At 44.3% G+C, this 18,369-nt stretch overlaps 1 protein-coding gene across 2 annotated transcripts in view; it reads left to right on the top strand.

Annotated features, from left to right (window-relative positions):
* The first annotated feature begins 7,750 nt into the window (after positions 1 to 7,750).
* LOC147009747 (uncharacterized) overlaps positions 7,751 to 18,369 on the top strand; it is a 31,199-nt gene continuing 20,580 nt past the window's right edge. The window contains exons 1-4 of one of the 2 annotated variants that reach the window (XM_085860797.1): positions 7,751 to 7,940; positions 8,254 to 8,411; positions 9,294 to 9,383; positions 12,317 to 12,448. In XM_085860797.1, coding sequence (XP_085716923.1) covers positions 9,299 to 9,383; positions 12,317 to 12,448 — 217 coding nt within the window. In that variant the 5' untranslated portion in view covers positions 7,751 to 7,940; positions 8,254 to 8,411; positions 9,294 to 9,298. Of the gene's footprint in view, positions 7,941 to 8,253; positions 8,412 to 9,293; positions 9,420 to 12,316; positions 12,449 to 18,369 lie in introns of both variants that reach the window. The other variant, XM_085860795.1, reaches the window with a different exon arrangement.

Raw genomic sequence — 18,369 nt, 5'->3', positions numbered from 1 at the left:
GGTGAAGGAGTGTGACTCAGCTGCTACAAACTATCACCTTTTGTAACTCGGCAACATCAACAATCCCTCTAACTCAGCTGCTTCTTCCCTTGGTTCCTATTGAGGAAATCACAACTAAAGTCTGAGTCAGCAATTTGATTTCAGCGAAAGTGAACTTCATTTTTGTAAACTTGGTATGAGATAAAGCAAGGTTTTTTTTTTTTTTTTGAAGATTCTGGTAAAAAAAAAGAAAGGTATTTACAGTGAGTGAGACGATCATCAAAAGGTCAAACTGATAGTTTCAAATTTCCGCCGCTTTTAGCATGCAATAAATACGAGGAAATTTCCTGTTAAATGTGATGCAACAAATTTAGGCAGAGTCAAAAATTCCAGCTGAGAAACCCGAATGCGACGTCGTGGGAGATGCATTTCCATCTCCCAAATGCTGCACCTCGTTGTTCTGTGTCTTGTTGTTTCTTTTATGAGGCTCAATATCGATAATAATGAAGATTATGGAGCCACCCACTCCTCCCATTTGATGTTGTACATCTTTGTGAATAATGACACATGTACAGGATATCTATTTCCTATATATCCCTTATCTCTCCAAGCCACAGTGCCAGTCAGCAAACCTTTTTTTGTTGTTGTTTGAGCAGTGCTAGCCCATCCTTTGGGAAGGGAATCGATCCATAGACGCGTTCCTGGCTCACTGGCCTTCATTACGACAACACCATTTTGTGAAGAAGAAGAAAAAAAAGCAAAATCTACGAAGAAAAGCTACTCTTATATAATGCGAACAGTGATGTCTGCGTGCGTTTGTCTGTCTCCCGTTTTTGGCAGCTGTTTCCCACGCTGCATTTGAAAAGGTGCTGATTGGTTATTTTGCATTTTAATTTCACTTTTCTTGATGCAATATAGTCAGTCACTTTATTGTTCCAGTAATTTTTCAAATCAACATGACCATATCTGGATTAAAGTACATTTAATACAGATCTTTATGGGGTAAGACAATTTAAAATAGCGATATTTTGCTCTCTTTTTTTTGACAAATCCATCCTCCACCACCCGATGTTGCACCACGATTTTGTGGTGGTTGGTAAAAGTAGCTCAGAAATTTGGCTCTGAGTGAGGTTAAATGTGTAACACAATTAACCGTTTTAAAGTCCATGAAATAATTCAGCTGAAGCTGAGCGAAGCGAGGTTGAGGCCGTCGATTCCTGATATGTGAAACACCCTGCAACCCATGCCTACAGAAAACAGACTTTTTGGAACGCTGGCCGCATTTTCCATCCAATCTTCATGTAACTTTGTTAAATTCTCCATGGGTAGGCACACCTATGGTGAAAGTTTTGTGTCAATCGCTAAAGCGGTTGTGGAGAAAAGTAAGGGGCTCTGCCGACATTTACAAAATATGGTCAAGGATGGTTGTGGACACCTATCATGAGTCTAAATTGATAGATTAACATAAACTTTTCCCTGGATGGATACCTTTGTGAGTGCAGAATTAAACTACAAGGGCAAGCGGTGGAGCGCATACCTCCGCCACGTAATGCCTGATCCACGAGAACATATGGGGCCCAATACATTTTTGAAATATCATGCTATACAGTACTATATCGTCTTTGGCCCGATCTCTCAATAGAGAAGAATCAATTCAAGCAGTCCGATCCAGATTCGGATCTTCACTAAAATTGAATCAATTTGTCGTGGTCACACGCCCAACCTGTCCACCAAGTTTCATCCGAATCCGTACACAAATTTTTGAGATATTGTACTATATATTGGTTTAGCCCAATCTCTCAATGGTGAAGAATCACTTCAAAATTATCAGATCTGGATCCAGAATTTTTACCAAAATAGAATCAATTCTTCCTTTTCACACACCCGTGTCCACCAAGTTTCGTCTGAATACATCCAAAACTTTTTGAGATATCGTGCTACATATCATTTTTGCCCCATCTCTCAATGGTGAAGAATCACTTAAAGAATTATAGTAGTTGGATCCGGATCTTCGCCAAAATCTAATCAGTTCGTCCTTGTTACACACCCAACCTGTCCACAAAATTTCATCTGGATCCGTCCACAACTTTTTGAGGTGTCATGTACACAGACAGACAGAAAGGGGTGAAAACATAACCTCCTTCACCTTCAGTGGTGGAGGTAATAAAGGCAATTGTGTGTTTGTGTGTTTGTGTGCGCTTGCACGTCTGAAAATTATCGGAAAAAAAAAACACAGGACTGGGCCGATCTCTACCAAATTTTGCATATGTGTTGGTAGTATCACGGTAAAAAAGTGAGGGTTCTCTGCTGACATTTCAAAAAATTTTAATGTGTTATAAGTAGGGTCAGGTTATGGGCACAACCCCACCCCTTTGCCCCCCCCTTCAAGGGGGCAGGAGGGGTGAGATATGGCTTGCAATTTTCACCTGTACACATGCCACATTACATGTGGTTTTTCTGACCCTTGCTGCAGACAGAGGAGATGATTAGCCGTGGTACAAAATGTATTTGCCCCACCTCCACCACGATCCCCACACTCTCCCTCTCCCTCCCAGGCTTTTCCTAAAGGGATTGGGTCCTTTTCGTAAAAGAAAAAAAATAAATCAAACATTGTAACAAATCTAAGAATGGATATTTTGGCACTCGGTATGTGTACTCGACCCGAAGACCAAAGTCCACAGTTCAGTAAAGCATGTCAAACATTGCAACAAAGCTGGTGGTGAAAATGTTTGATTTATTTTATTATCTTGCCAAAACGAAGTTTTTGCAAGATATGTTAGTCAGCTTGGATGTTTTTTTTTGTTTGTTTGTTTTTTTGTTTGTTTGTTTGTTTGTTTGTTTGTCTGTAATCACGTATAAAAAATTCTGCAGAGCACAGTTATCATTGGAAATTTTTGTAACTTCGCATATCAGAGGCCTATAGAGGTCCCTTTCAGCGCATAAAATTTTGAAGGTCAAAGGTCAAGGTCACTTTGTCGCAAATCAGGGGAGTCGACGAAACCCTTATTTTTTGAGTAATTTTGATCGGATCGTCTTCAAACTTCATGGAAATATAGTTCATGGTCTGGCGCTCAGCTGATTAATTTTTGGTGGTGATTGGCCTTGACCTTCATGGTTAGCGCCTGAGGTCAAACATATTTGACCCCAAGGTCAAATTTTCAAGTTTTAGGAACCATATCGTGTAATACCTCAAATTGAACACCTCGATGAGTGCTTTCTAGATATGTCAAGCTTGAGACATTATGACGTCATTTGGTGACGTTATGAGGCAAACGCATATTTTTCATGATTACTCTGTAGAACGATTCTCATCGGAATCTCTCGTAGGCAGATATTCCTCAAGGAGTCGCTCCTGGTGGATAGCAGCTCTGTTCACCTCAGTGTGACCTTAAAGAAGTCACATATGGTCACCTTTTGGCAAGATACGGGTCACCCTGAGGGTGACATTGGTTTATTTTATTTTTTACTAGAAACACCCAGCAAAAAGGCAGTTTGACAAGGCCAGTGGTCCCTAACGTCATTGTGTGACCATGCATTATAATCTGGTGGGCTGGGATGAGTATGTTTTTGTTGTTTTGTTACCCCCCCCCCCACCCCCGTGTTTTGGCATTCATGCCAAAGTGCATGTGTACTGTACACTAGTTTGACAAGCTTTGTTGGATTGTGTGCTTTGGCTGTGGCCCTGCGGTGCAACTCCTTAGCTTTTATTACAATGCTTGATTGTTTTTTTTTTTTTAACCTTTTTGTTTATTTAAAAAAGGCAGTCTCATAAAGCTCGTGGTCCCTAAAATTATGGTATGACCAAGCAATTTGCATGAGTAGGCAAGGTGGAAGGTGTTTAACCATCTGCTTTGGCCTTGGGGCCAAAATGCTTTCATACACTCGTATTTTTTTTTTTCTTTTATGTCGAGACTGCTGGAGGACGTCGAACAGAGCATGGACCAAGATCTAACAGAATGAGAAAAACATTAGAGAGAAGGTGAGGGATGGAGGGAGAGAAGGGGAGTGAAGGGTGGGGATACACCAACAGCAGAGTTGAAGGCCAAACTCGAGGAGATTTGGAGAGATAAGGGGCATGGGAAAGAATGAGAGCAAGGGGAGAACAAATATGGATACACCACAAACTATCAGTCACAAAAGTGGAACGAAAAAAAACTGGAAACCCAGGAAGAGGTGGGCTTGGAGAACGTTAAGGGGAGTAGAGAAGATCATGGTTGGGGAAAGGGGATAACCGGAGAAGGTTCTGAAACAAGAGGTAGATTTGAGTTCTTTATGGGGGATGACCTGAGAATGTGTACCTAAGCTCAACACCCAAAGTACACAGTCCAGCAAAGCTTGGCAAACTAATGTACTTGGTGTATTTCACCCAAAGGCCAAAGCAATGTTCAAACAAACACAAATGCCCCTGTTCATAAGACCACAGTGCATTGTCACACATGTGCATCCCAGCCCCCAGGGGCAAAATGTATGGTCATACAATAACAGGGAACCATTGACTTTCATCAGCATGGAATGGACTCTCCCCCAAGACTTGAGCCGGCAAGCTTACGTCGTCTGCACGCACTTACTTCAGCTCCTCAAGCATACAGTGAGAAAGAAGATAATGTCGATGGAAGGACTGAATAAAGGAACATAAGAAAAGCTCAGAAGTAAACTATTTACAAATGTCAATCATGATCTGACACCTCTATGAATGAATGAACAGATGAAACAAAACTGGACTGAAGCTCCACAGCAGTTCCACAAATTGGTGAAAAAGGGGGATTAATAATTGTACCTGAAGGTGCAAGAGCAACATGGAGCTGCAAAAAAAAAATGATGATGAAAATACGATTTCAGGAAGGGAAAAGTTAAACATAATCAGTAGCGTTGTGTGTTTGCTCTCATATAATCCTCGACAAGGTATACAAATATATATATATATTGTTGCGGATTCGCGCCCGCCGGCGTGCTGACGGCCACGTAACTCGAATCGCGGCACGTCGCCCACCGGACGGACAATCCAGTCGTGACCCTCTCGGACTAACGCCGGGAACCAGTCACGGGTGGACCTTTCGGTCTCACCGCGATCGAGCCAATCAGCCCCCGCGTGGGATAGGGTTGCTCGCCAAATTCGACCTACCTAAGTACCCACGCGGAGGGTAGACCGGGCGATCGCACCTCGCCGCAGGTCGACTTCGGACACGGGCCACTTAAGCGACCCGTTCCGTACTATCAGAATAACCGAGCGGTGTTATCGTCGACCTCGACGGTTCGATTAATTATCGGGCGTATTCAGCCCACTACCAACCCTTTACGTGAAGCAAGATGAGGATTCAATGGAGGAAAAGACGAAGCGAAGCGGGAGAACAGTTCAACAATAAAGCACATTTATTCGCGGCACACGGGAAGCACACAAATACAATTCCACCAAATGCACACAAAAAAAAGAAAACACAATTCCATTTACACAAAAAGCAAATATAAAAGTGAAAACACAGTGCAGAGCTAATACCGACTACCGAGCACACGGCAACACTTATACAATTCTACTTCACAGACGGCGCCGACAACACATACCCAAAACCAAGGAAAAGAAATCCCTCAAGGATGAGGCGGGCCTGAGGCCGAGACCGGGTCGCGCCTACCCGTCTGGTGATGAGACGCGGAGCGGCGATGGCGCCTCACTCCGCGGGCCTCGCGGACCGTGTCTGGCAGGGGGGTGGGAAAGGGGCCCCCTTGGTCGCACTATCTCAGCGCGGGGGGGAAACAGGAGGGGGTTGTTGATGCTCGGGGTATAGAGGATCTTTATTATCCCTGGTGCGCGTCTCCACCTCGGCCAGGTCGCGCTGCCGGCCTTCCTCGGGCGTGCAGCTCCCGGCACCGTCGCGAGCACCCCCTCGTCTGCCTTCGCCGCTGCCGCCTCTCCGCCTCTGGACTCTCCACCCTGGACTCTTCTTTGGGCTCTCCTCGTTCGACTCTCTTCAGCTTCTCCAGCTACTGCAGGCTTCGGGCTCCAGACTTCCACACTCTTACTCTTCTGACTGACGAACACGGTCCTTTTATCCCCCCGTAGCTTCGCCTTTGACCCCCTCCCTTTGACCTTTCACCTCGCTCCCCATTGGCCCGAGAAAAAGTGGGCGTGAAGGCTTTTTGATCCACAAATTTGCATATATCAATCGTTCTGGAGGCGGGGCCAAATCGCCCCTCGCTCACCGATTGGACGGCAAAAAGTGGGCGTGTGTCGTTTTTGATCCGTTTTTGAAGCACAAAATCCGTGATTTTGTACACGCTGTTCAACGTGCGCCCTGCACGAGTCCAACACCGGTACCCACAGCGGGGCAAGAACGGTGGCGATGCTACGGTTGCGAGGTGTGACGTGAAGGTCGTGGCGGTTGTGGTGAAGCGGTGTTGTGGTTGGTGGTTGATGTTGTGGTTGTGGTGGTAATCATGGCGGTTGGTCCAAAATAAAGATAGTAAAAGAAAAACGGCTATCCTGAAGAGTCGCAGCACGCATAAATGACATGTATTCCCACTAGACAACGGGTTTGGGCCTAACTACACATGCACTTACCGAGATACCTCACCTAAGGGACCTGAATGGTGGTTTGCGAATTTGGTAACCACAACAATATATATATATATATATATATATATATATATATATATATATATATATATATATATATATATATATATATATATATATATATATATATATATACATATATACATATATATATATATATATATATATATATATCTTTTTAATTTTTTTATTTTTTGAAATGATTTTTTGTTATCAACCTCTGTCACAACGGGTTCACGGGTCATCTTGTATATTACTAAAACTCTCATCTTGTATGTATGTATTTCTGTATGTTCCCGAAATACAGCCAAAATGGTACACGATAGTGCAAAAATTTTAGGCCCACCTGACTCACCATTCTCCTGCGGTGTGCAGTTTCAAGTTTCGTTCAAATCGGGCAACGAAAAAAGAACTTATTAAAAAATCAATTCCCGATTCAGTCAAGTTCTCTTCGGGAGAATTTGATCAATGGAAACAACCTCAGCGGTATAGTTCGCTGGAGCTGTCTTTTTAATTTTTTTATTTTTATTTTTTGAAATGATTTTTTCATCAACCGGTCACAACGAGAACCCAACGGGTTCACGGGTCGAGTATCCACTATAAATGGATGTGTGTGTGTGTGTGTGTGTGTGTGTGTGTGTGTGTGTGTGTGTGTGTGTGTGTGTGTGTGTGTGTGTGTGTGTGTGTGTGTGTGTGTGTGTGTGTGTGTGTGTGTGTGTGTGTGTGTGTGTGTGTTTTTGTGTTTGTGTTTGTGAGGCATGATTTTTGTGTCGATTAATTATGTACTATTGGAATGCACCTTTTGACCCTTAAGACCCTGAACGGCCTCTGTCATTATTATGATTATTAGTTTTTCGAGGCTGGGAAACCTGTTGTTTTTGTTCGGCCTCGCAAAAACGCCCAAGGCCGTGAAGACCAATGAAAATTTGGTCCAACGGACCAACCATGCTCCTGGCCCAAGTTAAATAAATCCATCTGTTTGTCCACTCAGATCCAAGTCCATGGACTTGTAATCATACTCATACACATCCCAATATGAGGACTACCGGAAATGACGTTTTCATTGTCGCATTTATTAATGGCTCTTTATAGTACAATGCATCAAAAATCAACAAAACAAAAAACACTCAGCTTATTTAATCAACTCATTAATAAATCCTCGTGTTAATTATTGGGATGCAGAGACTTTGTGAAAAAGGCCATGATCATCAAGAGGAAGTGACGTAATTCCGCTTTGAGAGGCCCAGTCGAAAAAAAAAAATACTCCTCAGCGGAACGTGAAAGATATCTCGTTTTTTTTGGTTTTTTGAACTATTTCTGAATTTGTTTTGCGGTTCCGGTTTATTATTCCCGTTTGAACCTTGTTTAATCCACCCGATTGCATGGCCGAGAGGTACGAATTCCGAACCCGGGGGTGCATAATGGACATTTATTTCTCTCGAGGCTGAGTTCCGATCTTTTCTTTTTCCCGTTGTGATTTTATTAAATGTTCGCTTTGCTCGACGTGCTTCCGTTGCCGTTCCTTTTGACTCGTGTGTGTGTGTGTGTATGTGTATGTGTGTGTGTGTATGTGCTCTCTTTGGCTTTTGTTTTGGCCTTTCCTGTAGTCTAATATATATGTATGTTTGCCTTGACGGTGTAGTTGGTACTGGTGCCGCTATCGACTCTCAGTTTTGATTTTCCCGTCCTATATTTGTTTCCCACAGCTCTTCAACGAACGTGCGTCATTTGTTTGTCGTTGCTCTGACGTACATTCATCCGTTAAAAAAAAATTTCTCGTCTTGTGGCTGAAGAAGAAGAAGAAGACCAAGAATAAGAAGAAGAACTCAGAAAAAACAGGGGGTGCTTTGCGTGATTTTAAACGGTAAGGCCTTGTTCCCGATTTTTTGTATGTATATATATATATATATATATATATATATATATATATATATATATATATATTTATTTATTCAACTTGAGATTTCGTTTTGCTCCATTTTACTTGGATTCGGTACAGATTTAATCCGGTGTGTGTGTGTGTGTGTGTGTGTGTGTGTGTGTGTGTGTGTGTGTGTGTGTGTGTGTGTGTGTGTGTGTGTGTGTGTGTGTGTGACTGACTGACTGACTGAGTCAGTCAACCACAATGTTTGAAAATAACTTTTGATCAAATGACGGATTCCGAAACTGTTCCTGAATGATTGTATTTAATTGATGTTTGTTTTCCGCGATTTCATGGTTATATATTTGTCGTCATGGTGCGAATGCGTGTATGAAAGTCGTCCTATCACCTTGGCAACGGCGCCATCGTCTGGCTTGTTCGTGTCACCTCTTGTGGATGTGCGATCGGGATTGCAATTGTGTTAACACGAGCAATTATTATGTACGATCGGTCTGTCAAAGTTGGAAGGAAGTTCTTCATCCAAACTGCTGGTTGCATCATTCCTGGGAGTACAGTTGTGCCGCTGATGCAGTGCCCCCCTATTACCAGTAAGCTGGGACTCATTTTGCTGACTTCGGAACGATGACAGGCTGTCAAGTGTCAACCCACCTGGTGTTAATTCAACTGTACGACACGAGCTCAAACTCAAGACCCTAAGATGTTAAGCCAACACCAGGCTTTTTTTTTTTTAGGGCATCATAATGAACATGTTTGAGATTCTTTCTGTGTCGATGTGTTTTCTTGACGAAGTCGGTCAATGGAGCAAATGCACTCCAATGATATTTTGGACCCGCATTACACAAGCGACGATCTTTGCCTTCGCAGGTGCGATGGAGGCTGTTCGTGCTGACCATGCTGCAAACGCATCGCCGGATTCGAGGGAGCAACCCTTGACGTCAGAACAAAATGAACGAGGTCATATTGTTGTTCATAAGGACTTGCGTCTGCCATGTAATGAGATGAGCAAATTTAATTTGCAATCTTTCCTCTTGAAGAACGTGGTAGTTCCTTGTCTACCTTTTAATCTTATCGTGGATTACCTTTATTTTCTGTGCACCAAATCCCCTCCATGCTGTATTTTAAACTAAAATAATAGATACTTTTAAGTGTCCATTTTTCTCGTGGTTAGGGATGATGCCTCCGAGAGAAGTAGAGGCCGTTAATAAATCAATAAATTCCGTATAATCCTCTGTCTACTGCTACACATTTTTGGCACCAGTTAACCCTACCTTGTGGGATAGGTCACACGAGTATTCCCTCTCCATACTCTTATATCCCGAGCATCCTGACTGGATCCCCAACTCTCTCGCTCTCCACCGCCACGTTCCGTCTCTGTTTTCTCCTGCCAACTGCATCCCGATCAGTCTCTCTTGCACTTTGCACACATCATTTGACATCTTGATTCGAATAAGCATTTGTGAAATATATTGGGAGGAGTGGGTGGACGGGAGTTCATCATGAAACTGCAAATGCAGTGAAATTACCCATTACTTTCCATGGTGGCAGCCACATCTTTCCTTTTATTGGTCTGTAATTGGTTGAGAAAAGCATGTGATGTTGCGCAGCCAATCGTGGTAATGAGCTGTTCGAGCTGTTGCGATAGAAATTGCCAGGAATGTCATCAATTTGTAATTTTCTCCTTTATGGTGCATTGTTACCTCCGCCAACGAAGGTGAAGGAGGTGATGCTTTCACCCCTCTCTCTTTGTTTGTGTACAGGATATCTCAAAAAGTTATGGACGAATCCGGATGAAATTTGGTGGACAGGTTGGGTGTGTGACGAGGACGAATTGATGATATTTTGGTGAAGGTCTGGATCTGAATCCGACGACATGAATTTTTAAAGCGATTCCTCACCATTGAGAGATAGGGCCAAAAATGATATATATATATATATATCTCAAAAGTGAAGCCAACATCGGGCTTTTTTTTTCGGGCATCATAATGAACATGTTTGAGATTCTTTCTGTGTTGATGTGTTTTCTTGACAAAGTCGGTCAATGGAGACTAAGTCGCACGATATCTCAAAAAGTTGTGGACGATTCGGACGAAACTTGGTGGATATGTTCGGTGTGTGACAAGGAATAATTGATTCGATTTTGGTGAATATCTGGATAAGAGAATTAATTAATTTTTTAAGTGGTTCTTCATCATTGAGAGATAGGGCCAAAAACGATATAGTACAGTATAGCTTGATATTTCAAACATGTATTGGGCCCGATATGTTCTCGTTGATCAGGGATTACGTGGCGGAAGTATGCGCTCTGAGTTACCTTGTAGTTAATGATGTAAAGTGGAAAACCCAATAATGGTCAAATGTCTTTTTTTAGATCCTCGTGGAGGATCTCTAAGTCTTTCTCACGTTGTTGTTCTTCATCTTCTTCTTGTGGACTTTTTTGTTTCACAGCCTCCAGTTTTCATCGAAACTTCCTAAAACTTGGCATATATATGTAAAAATACCGTGTGCAGACAGTAACCATCTCAGATTTTGAAAATTCCTCCGAGAAAAAAAGTTCAAAACATCTCCGCTAATGGAAATCGCCTAAAAAATTATCTCCGAAACTAGGCAAGCTTTTTGAATTCTGTTTGCGGGAATTGAACAGGGCATTAGCAGAGATGAATTAGCGCACATATGATGCATCACTATGACGTCATTCCTATTTTTTGACTTTTTGTTTCACAACCCAGAGTTTTCATCGGATCTTCGTGAAACTTGCCATGTATATGCAGAAAGCCCACGTGCAGGCAGAAACCATCTCCGATTTTGGAAATTCTTCCGAGAAAAAAGTTGACATCATAATATTGCAGCTAATGGAAATCGCCGATACCATTATCTCCGAAACTAGGCAAGCTGTTTGAATTTTTTTTATTTTGGATCAAGCCGGGCATTAGCACAGATAATATATCGCAAAACTGATACATTACAATGATGTCATATTCGTTTTTATGACGTCGTCATTAAGAAGACGAGGATATTAGCTCATTTGAGCTTGTTTTTCTTTTTTTTTTTAATGGATCATCTTCTTCTTCTTCTTCTTCCAGCACAAGGTTGTGGGATAGCATTGCTTGATGAGGGTGCTGCTGTGCCACTGATGCAGTGCCCTCTGCAGGTTAGAGCAGAAATTTCGAATTTGTTCATGGTGCCGGAGATAACTCGCATATTCTTCAGGAAGGACACCATTGGATCCTCAACATCCACCAACTAATGCCAGCAGATGGGACGCCAGTTTAATGTCCATCCGGAGGACAGCACACACTGGGATGATAGCTTATAGCTGGATCGGGATTCAGACCTAGGGTATATGGCTTGGAGGCGAGTGTGGGCACCTCTTTGCCATCTTCCCAGCCCATGACCAACTGATGTACCCATACTCTGTGTTACAGAGTGCTGGTTCCGTTGAAGCAGTTTCTTGGCCTGGGGTCAAGATGGAGGGTTTGCCAACCCTCTCCCAGTTGTAGTTGGGCCAAGAAATTGGAATTTGGCAAGAATCCCGGCAATAGCTCTGACTTCACGAAGGACACAGTGGGACCGTTAACGTCCACCAAATAGTATTCGTAGATGAGACGCCCAGTTTAACACTTATCAGAGGGACAGCACATGCACATTGATGAATCACCCTGCCTCTGAAACACAAGGATGACAGCTTATAGTGGGGACGGGATTCAAACCCAAGGGAGATTGCTCAGAGGTGAGTGTGCATGCCTCGAGGCCATCCTGTCAGCCCGCCAGCCCATACGTGTAGTAATTCTCAGTTTTTGAAATTTGACTTTTGTTTCACTCAGGTTAATGCTATGAAATACTCGTCGGCATTCCAACTCTATTAACCATCATGGACTTGTTTCCTGCAGGTGATTTGAATGCTGAGGATCACATTCGTGTTTTTCCTGTGGATTATGTACTGAGCGAAAGCTGCGAGGCAGTTATCCGGCTTGATATCAATCCGGTTAAGGTGGAGGAAGGCGTAACTTATTTTAAAACCGGTAAGGAATATTCTTCTGCGATTGCTCTTTCGCGTTTCTTGTGGACCCAACAAACATGAGTCATTTTAATATATTGCAATTTTGTGTCGAGCATCAAGTATGCTGACCGCAAGCTTTTGTGGCCTTTCAGTAAGATGAGTAGTCCAATGTGGAATTTGTCAAGATATGCCAATTGCAAAACTATTTCCCTTTTTTGTTCATTTATTTGGTATTGTTATTTCAAAAAATTGTATAAAGGCTATTGGTCTTCAGCGGAGTCTACTCTGCATCACATTCAGTTGGTAATGTCAATGCGATTGGACCAGCAGGTGAGTGACCAGGCCACAGTCCAAACTGATGGTCAGTAATTGGGCTGTTTGAAAAAAATAAATAATTAAACACCAACAGCAATTAATAAGTCCATGACCTTGCTTATAATTGAAAGTAACTTTACTTGTTTGTACTTCTTTTGGATCTGTTCAGATGCATGCAGTAATTCTCCTTTGTGTCCTTAACCAATAAGAACTCTCTATCTTATCGGTTGAGAAGGACACCATGTCCAGTAGACATTGTGTATGAGGGGGTAGGTATGACGAGGACAGAATGGAATCGGTTGGGGATACTAAACTTGGATGCAAATACAAAGTTGAGACGTTCTACCTCATTTCAGGGAGGTAATTCAGCCAATTCTGCCACATCTCGAGGAGGCACTTGTCTACGGTGTTATGGTGGCATTTGAGGTGAGGTTGGTAAGGGAGGGGATAGAAGGGGAGCAAACCCCAGAGAAAGACTTGACAGGTACCACCATGACTTGGAGGAAGGAGACTGGATGGAGAGTTCAGCCTTGAGATTTGCAAGATGATGTTTTCTGACTTGCTTAAGCATAGACACACATTTGTTGCCAGCCTTGTGGGATGAACTGTGATCCACCCTCAATCTGGTTAGCCTTCCAAGTTAAGAAAGCAAGCTCTTTAATCGCAACCACATCACCACAGAATTCAGTGTACCAGGGTCTAGAGGATGGAGAGGAAAGCCACAGACAGGGTTTAGCAAGCCTCTGCATGAGAGGAAGACTTGTAAAATTATTCCCAGGTTGAATCTGGATCACAGGCTGTGAAGTTGGTCGGCCATTTATTTTTGTGAGAGGGCAAATTGGCCTATGCAAAAAGCCATGTTGTCCGTCGTCGAGGTTGCTCCTTCACGATAGGCAGAGAGATATGGGCCTTGACAAGAAAGTGATGAGAAGAGCCAAGAGGGGCAGAAGAGGAACAAGAGAGATCGGATGCAGAGTTGGTCATTACTAGGTCCAGGAAGGAGGACGTACCAGGTGCAGCAATCTGGGTTGAGAAGTTTTCAGATTGGCTCAGACCCACAGAGTTGCAGAAGGCCTTTGCTGCAATGCCACGGTTAGTTGTTGCTGAGCTGACACCCAGCCAGTTAACACTGTGGCAATTTAAACGCACTTCATAGAATTATGGATTTGTGTTGAGAGTGGAGAATTATGGATATGGCATTTTATAATTTTGATGTCATAAAAAAAATTTGAGAAAGCCATCTGCATTTATTTGGAAAAGAAAATTACCATTTCAGAGAGTTGTTAATGAGTGGATCAGTCTCCTGAGAAAGGTAGATGGGTTTAAACTTGAGAAAGATATGTACCTTGATGTATTGAAGTCGTAGCAGTATAGGGATATTGGCAGGATTTGCAGGTAGCTTGTGTCTGAATCGATTATTGTTTCAGGCAGGAGGGGCCGAATTACCATGTCCACCAAAATTCCTTAGTATATCCTGGTGGACGGAGGTTGTGCTTTCACCCCTGTCTGTCTGCCTTTGACTGTAAGCATGATATCTCACAAAGTTGTGCATAGATTCAGACAAAACATGGTGGACAGGGTTGGGTGTGTGCCGAGGACTATAATTGATTGGATTTTAGTGAAGATCCAGATACTAGAATGTTTCAATTTTTAAAATGTGATTCTTTATCATTGAGAGATAGAGCCAAAAACGAAATATAGCATGATATTGAGAAAAAAATAAAAAGTTGTGGATGGATTGCAACAAAACCTGGTGGATGAGTTGGTCCTCAGCTCCTGATACATTGAACTTTTGAAAAATTATCACGAGCGAAGTCGATGGTGTGACATCGTAAATCCCCACGCTTCCCACCTAAAGCGAAGTTGAAAGATGCCATTATCAAATTGAGTTAATATTGACCCCTGTGACCTCAAGTCTCCACCCCCTGGGTCAAGAACCAGGGGTAAAATCCCAAAAAATTTACGTATTTCCTACGTCCCCTAATATTGATTCCATATCTAAAGTTTCATCAAAAATAATATTTAGAAATGTGGCCGTAATTGCATTTTTTTTTTTTTTGGCTTTTTGACCCCACCATAGGGAGCAGGCTCCAAAAAGACTGCTCTTGTACCTTTGTTCCATGTGGTGATCATAACTAGCAAGTTTGGTGAATTTTATCCAACTGTTTAGATGGAGATAGTGTGGAAGGATGGATGGATGGACGAACACACAGACGGAGATGATCACAATACCCGTTTATAAAAAAAAAAAGCGTGGTGATAATAAAATGACTAAAATCAATGGTATAATATGGCCTTACTTAAGCCTGTATCTCACTGGGCTGCGACAGCTCGTGACTAGTTGGAGACACAAAATTGCGATAAACCGATAATTTTCACTTGGAATCGCACTGAATTTATACTAAAACGCATTTGTGTATGTCCCACGAACTCCCGGCGAAATTTGGGATGAACTTCGCCTGGAGTTCGCTTACATGTCGCACGACATTCGCGTGACGTTCAGGTGACAAAACTGAGAATTTTTTGACACATGCAACTGTCGCGCGACGGTCACACGACGGTCGGGCGACCATCGCGCAAATGTCCTGCAACAGTCGCACGACAGCTGAGCGTGACAATTGAGAAATCGGGACCATATATATATTGTTGCGAATTCGCGCCCGCCGGCGTGCGAACGGCCACGTAACTCGGATCGAGGCATGTCGCCCACCAGACGGACAATTCAGTCGTGACCCTCTCGGAACAACGCCGGGAGCTAGTCACTGGTGGGCCTTTCGACCTCAGCACGATCGTGCCAATCGGCCACCCGCGTAGAATAGGGTTGTTCGCCAAACTCGACCTACCTAAGTACCCACGCGGATGGTAAACCGGGCGATCGTACCTCGCCGCAGGTCGACTCCGGACACAAGCCGCTTGGGCGGCCCGTTCCGTACTATCGGGATAACCGCGCGGTGTTATCGTCGACCTCGACGGTTCAGATTATTTACCAGGCGTTTTGCACCCACGACGAACCCTTTACGTGAAGCAGGATGGAGATTCAATTATAGAAAAGACGAAGCGAAACGGGAAAACAGTTCATACAATGCACATTTATTTCCCGGCACATGGAAAGCACGTATATACAGCCATACAGTCAAAATGCACATAAAGCAACGAAAACAATAAAAGCAACGACTACGCGCACACACGGCAACACTTATACAGCTTTACTTCGCAGACGGCGCCAAAACACATTTACACAAAAGCAAAGGAAAGAAGCCACCCTCATAGACAAGGAGGCAGACAGGCCTGTAGGCCAAATGTGCGCGGGACCAAGAGGAGCTGCCAGGTCCGCGAGACCGGAGGGGGGGGGTCCTACCCACGTCCTCGTGACTCGTTGGCGGGCGAGCCGCAAATGTGGCCGTGAGGCTGTGCCCCGACTCCTTGCTCCTTAGCGGGTTTCATTGGCACAACGTTTGGGGTGGGGTGGGAACGGGGCCCACTTTTGCACTATCTCAGCGTGGGGGAAAGGGATATTGTTGATGCCCTGGGGGAGGGGAGTGGCTGGCTGACTTGGGTCCCGCGACGAGACGAGCGATCCCCCACACCGTAACCTTGTCGCCGACCGCCGTCCTTCTCGCCTCGGACCCGAGCTCCCTTGCCTTCAGTTCCACCGTGCGCATTCGCCTCGACTTCACCAACGCAACGCAACGCGTCCCCAACAGCCACTTCTCGACGACCCTCTTCAGGCAACTCCAGAACTCAACTCTTCCTGCAACTCTTCTCAGTTCCGCACTCTCCTCACCCGACCGACTCGACTCTGCCACTCTCATTAATTGGCCTTGCGCTCGCCTTTTTATAGGCGGCAGGAGAAGCGTATATGCAAATATTTGGATCAGAATGACCTCGGGGGCGGAGCCACGCTCGCCCATTGGTCGGAGGAAACGGGGGCGTGAACCTCCCCTGATCCTAGAATTTGCATATATAGACTTCACACACACGCGCCTGGAGGCGGGGCCAAGCCGCCCCGCGCTCGCTAATTGGACGGAGGAGAAGTGGGCGTTTAGCGTTTTTGATCTGAGTTTTCCCCTCGGAAAGGCCGCCATTTGCGCTCGCGGATCGGTGCGTTCGGCACCAATCGCCGAACGGGCCCGAGACAGCCCGACGTTCAGTGTTTACAGGTGGTGCGGTTGTTGGTTGTGAAGGAGGTGGAGGGTTTTCGGTGGTGGTTTGATGGTTATTGTGCCATTTGGGAATGGCGGTGATGCGATGATTTGGGAGCGTAGATGGTGGCGGTGGCGTGGTTTTTGTGTGATGTTCTATCAGTGGTGTGGTGGCGTCCTATCAGCGAGCGTTGAGACGTGGTTGGTTCAAAATAAAGATAGAACAGAAAAAATGGCTAACTCAGTGTCACAGCCCGGATGAATCACATAAATTCCCTCTATACAACGGGTTTGGGCTAACTACACATGTACCTATGAAGATATCTCACCTGAGGGTCCTGAATGGTGGTTTGCAAATTTCCACAGCCGGAACAATATATATGAGGCCTCTCCCTTCCAGCAATCATATTGTCATAAGATGTCAAGCGAGATGGACCGCAGTGAAGAAGTGCAGAACCTGAGAGGCTGTTAGAGTAGTCGTAGTAGTAGTGCTTTTACTCAGAACAGGAGAGAAAGAGGACAGACGATGCTGGTTTTACAGTTTGGACTATGAGTTTGTTTGTTTTTTTTGTCATATCTGGATTGAAATATTGTGAATCTATCTACATTGCATTGCATGGATAACATGTGGATTTCTATGTATATATTAAATTGAGTAGACAATACATTGTGCAAATTTCTGATTAATTTCTTTTGAAATAACAGAACAACATATTGTTGTGGTTGACGAAATTCGCAAACCACCATTCAGGTCCCGTAGGTGAGATATCTCTGTAAGTATATGTGTAGTTAGGCCCAAACCAGTTGTTTAGAGGGAATAAATGTTATTCATTCGGGCTGCGACCCTTTTAGATAGCCGTTTTTCTTTTACTATCTTTATTTTGGACTAGCCGCCATTACTACCACCACAACCACCACCAACCACGTCTCAACAGCCATCACACAACAACCACCAACCGCAACGCCGCTTCACAACAACAACAACAACGCTAACAGCCATGACCCTTGCCGTCACATCTCGCTCTCGCAACCATCGCATCACCGCCATTCCCGCGCCGCTTGTGGGCACCGATCCTGGACTCGTACAGGGCGCGCACCGAGCAGCGGGTGCAAAAACACCAGCCTTTCCGAGAAATCGGATCAAGAACGATTCACGCCCACTTCTGTTCCGTCCTATCAGCGAGCGTGGGGCGATTTGGCCCCGCCTCCAGGTGCGTCGGAGTATAATCGCTATATGCAGATTCGCGGATCAAGAATGATTCACGCCCACTTTTCCTCTGTCCAATGGGGAGCGTGGCTCTGCCCCCGAGCGATTCCTGATCCAAAAATCTGCATATGATTTCTCCTGTCGCACTATAAAGCGCGGAGCAAATCGAGGCAGTTGGACGGAGTTGAGAAGAGTGGAAAGTGGGAGAGTTGGAGAGTTGTGGTGGCGGCGAAGGCAGTCGAGAGAGTGTCTGTCGGGGTCCGGAGAGGCTGGAAAAGC

The sequence above is a fragment of the Eptatretus burgeri genome, chromosome 17, assembly GCF_056783735.1.
Source record: "Eptatretus burgeri isolate ZD-2024b chromosome 17, Ebu_testis_v1, whole genome shotgun sequence".
Classification (NCBI taxonomy): Eukaryota; Metazoa; Chordata; class Myxini; order Myxiniformes; family Myxinidae; genus Eptatretus; species Eptatretus burgeri.
This window is presented reverse-complemented; position numbering and strand designations above follow the sequence as displayed.